General features: G+C 56.8%; 1 protein-coding gene across 1 annotated transcript in view; it reads right to left on the bottom strand.

Moving 5' to 3' along the window:
* Positions 1–217: 217 nt before the first annotated feature.
* TONSL (tonsoku-like, DNA repair protein) overlaps positions 218–1,070 on the bottom strand; it is a 5,055-nt gene continuing 4,202 nt past the window's right edge. Inside the window, exon 4 of the mRNA XM_017738093.1 lies at positions 218–234. Within this exon, the coding sequence (XP_017593582.1) occupies positions 218–234 (17 nt within the window). The remainder of the gene's footprint in view (positions 235–1,070) is intronic.

Below are 1,070 nucleotides of genomic sequence, written 5' to 3'. Positions count from 1 at the left end.
GGGAGGGTAATGTCGGGAAAGGGGTGGAAAAGTGGGAGAGAGGGAGGGAAAGCGGGAGAGGGGGAGGGAAAGTGGGAGAGAGGGAGGGAAAGTGGGAGAGGGAGGAGGGAAAGCAGGAGAGGGAGGGAAAGTGGGAGAGGGGGAGAGGGAAATGTCGGGAAAGGGGCAGAAAAGTGGGAGAAAGAGGCGGAAAATGCCGGGAAAGAGGGAAAAACCATCAGCAACCACCAAAAGCTGGGAGAATCCAGCCCAGGAATCCCCAGGGAGAAGGGGCAGAGGCCCAGGGAGGCGGCTCTGAAGGGATCCTGAGGGGCCGAGATTCCCGGATCCCAAAATCCAGTCCCAGGTTCCCAAATCCAGTCCCAGGTTCCCAAATCCAATCCCAGATTCCCAAAATCCAGTCCCAGGTTCCCAAAATCCAATCCCAGATTCCCAAAATCCAGTCCCAGGTTCCCAAAATCCAATCCCAGACTCCCAAATCCAATCCCAGACTCCCCAAAACAAATCCCCAAAACCCCAAATCCAGTCCCAGACTCCCCAAAATCCAATCCCTGATCCCAAAATCCTCTCCCAGGCCCCCAAACCCCATCCCAGACTTCCCCAGATCCATTCCGGTTCCCAAAAACCAATCCCAGGTTCCCAAAATCCAATCCCAGATTCCCAAAATCCAGTCCCAGGTTCCCAAAATCCAATCCCAGACTCCCAAATCCAATCCCAGACTCCCCAAAACAAATCCCCAAAACCCCAAATCCAGTCCCAGACTCCCCAAAATCCAATCCCTGATCCCAAAATCCTCTCCCAGGCCCCCAAACCCCATCCCAGACTTCCCCAAATCCATTCCCAGTCCCCCCAAATCCATTCCCAGTCCCCCCAAATCCCCTCCCAATCCCATCCCAGTCCCTCCCAATCCCCTCCCAGTCCCTCCCAGTCCTTCCCAGTCCGTCCCAATCCCCTCCCAGTCCCTCCCAGTTTGTCCCATTCCCCTCCCAGTGCCCCCAAATCCCCTCCCAATCCCCTCCCAGTCCCTCCCAGTCCCTCCCAATCCCATCCCAGTCCCCCCCACTCCCCTC

This window comes from Corvus brachyrhynchos, unplaced genomic scaffold (genome assembly GCF_000691975.1).
Source record: "Corvus brachyrhynchos isolate BGI_N302 unplaced genomic scaffold, ASM69197v1 scaffold1366, whole genome shotgun sequence".
In the NCBI taxonomy this organism is placed as follows: Eukaryota; Metazoa; Chordata; class Aves; order Passeriformes; family Corvidae; genus Corvus; species Corvus brachyrhynchos.
Note: the sequence above shows the minus strand (reverse complement) of the source record. Positions and strands in the feature narration are given on the sequence as shown.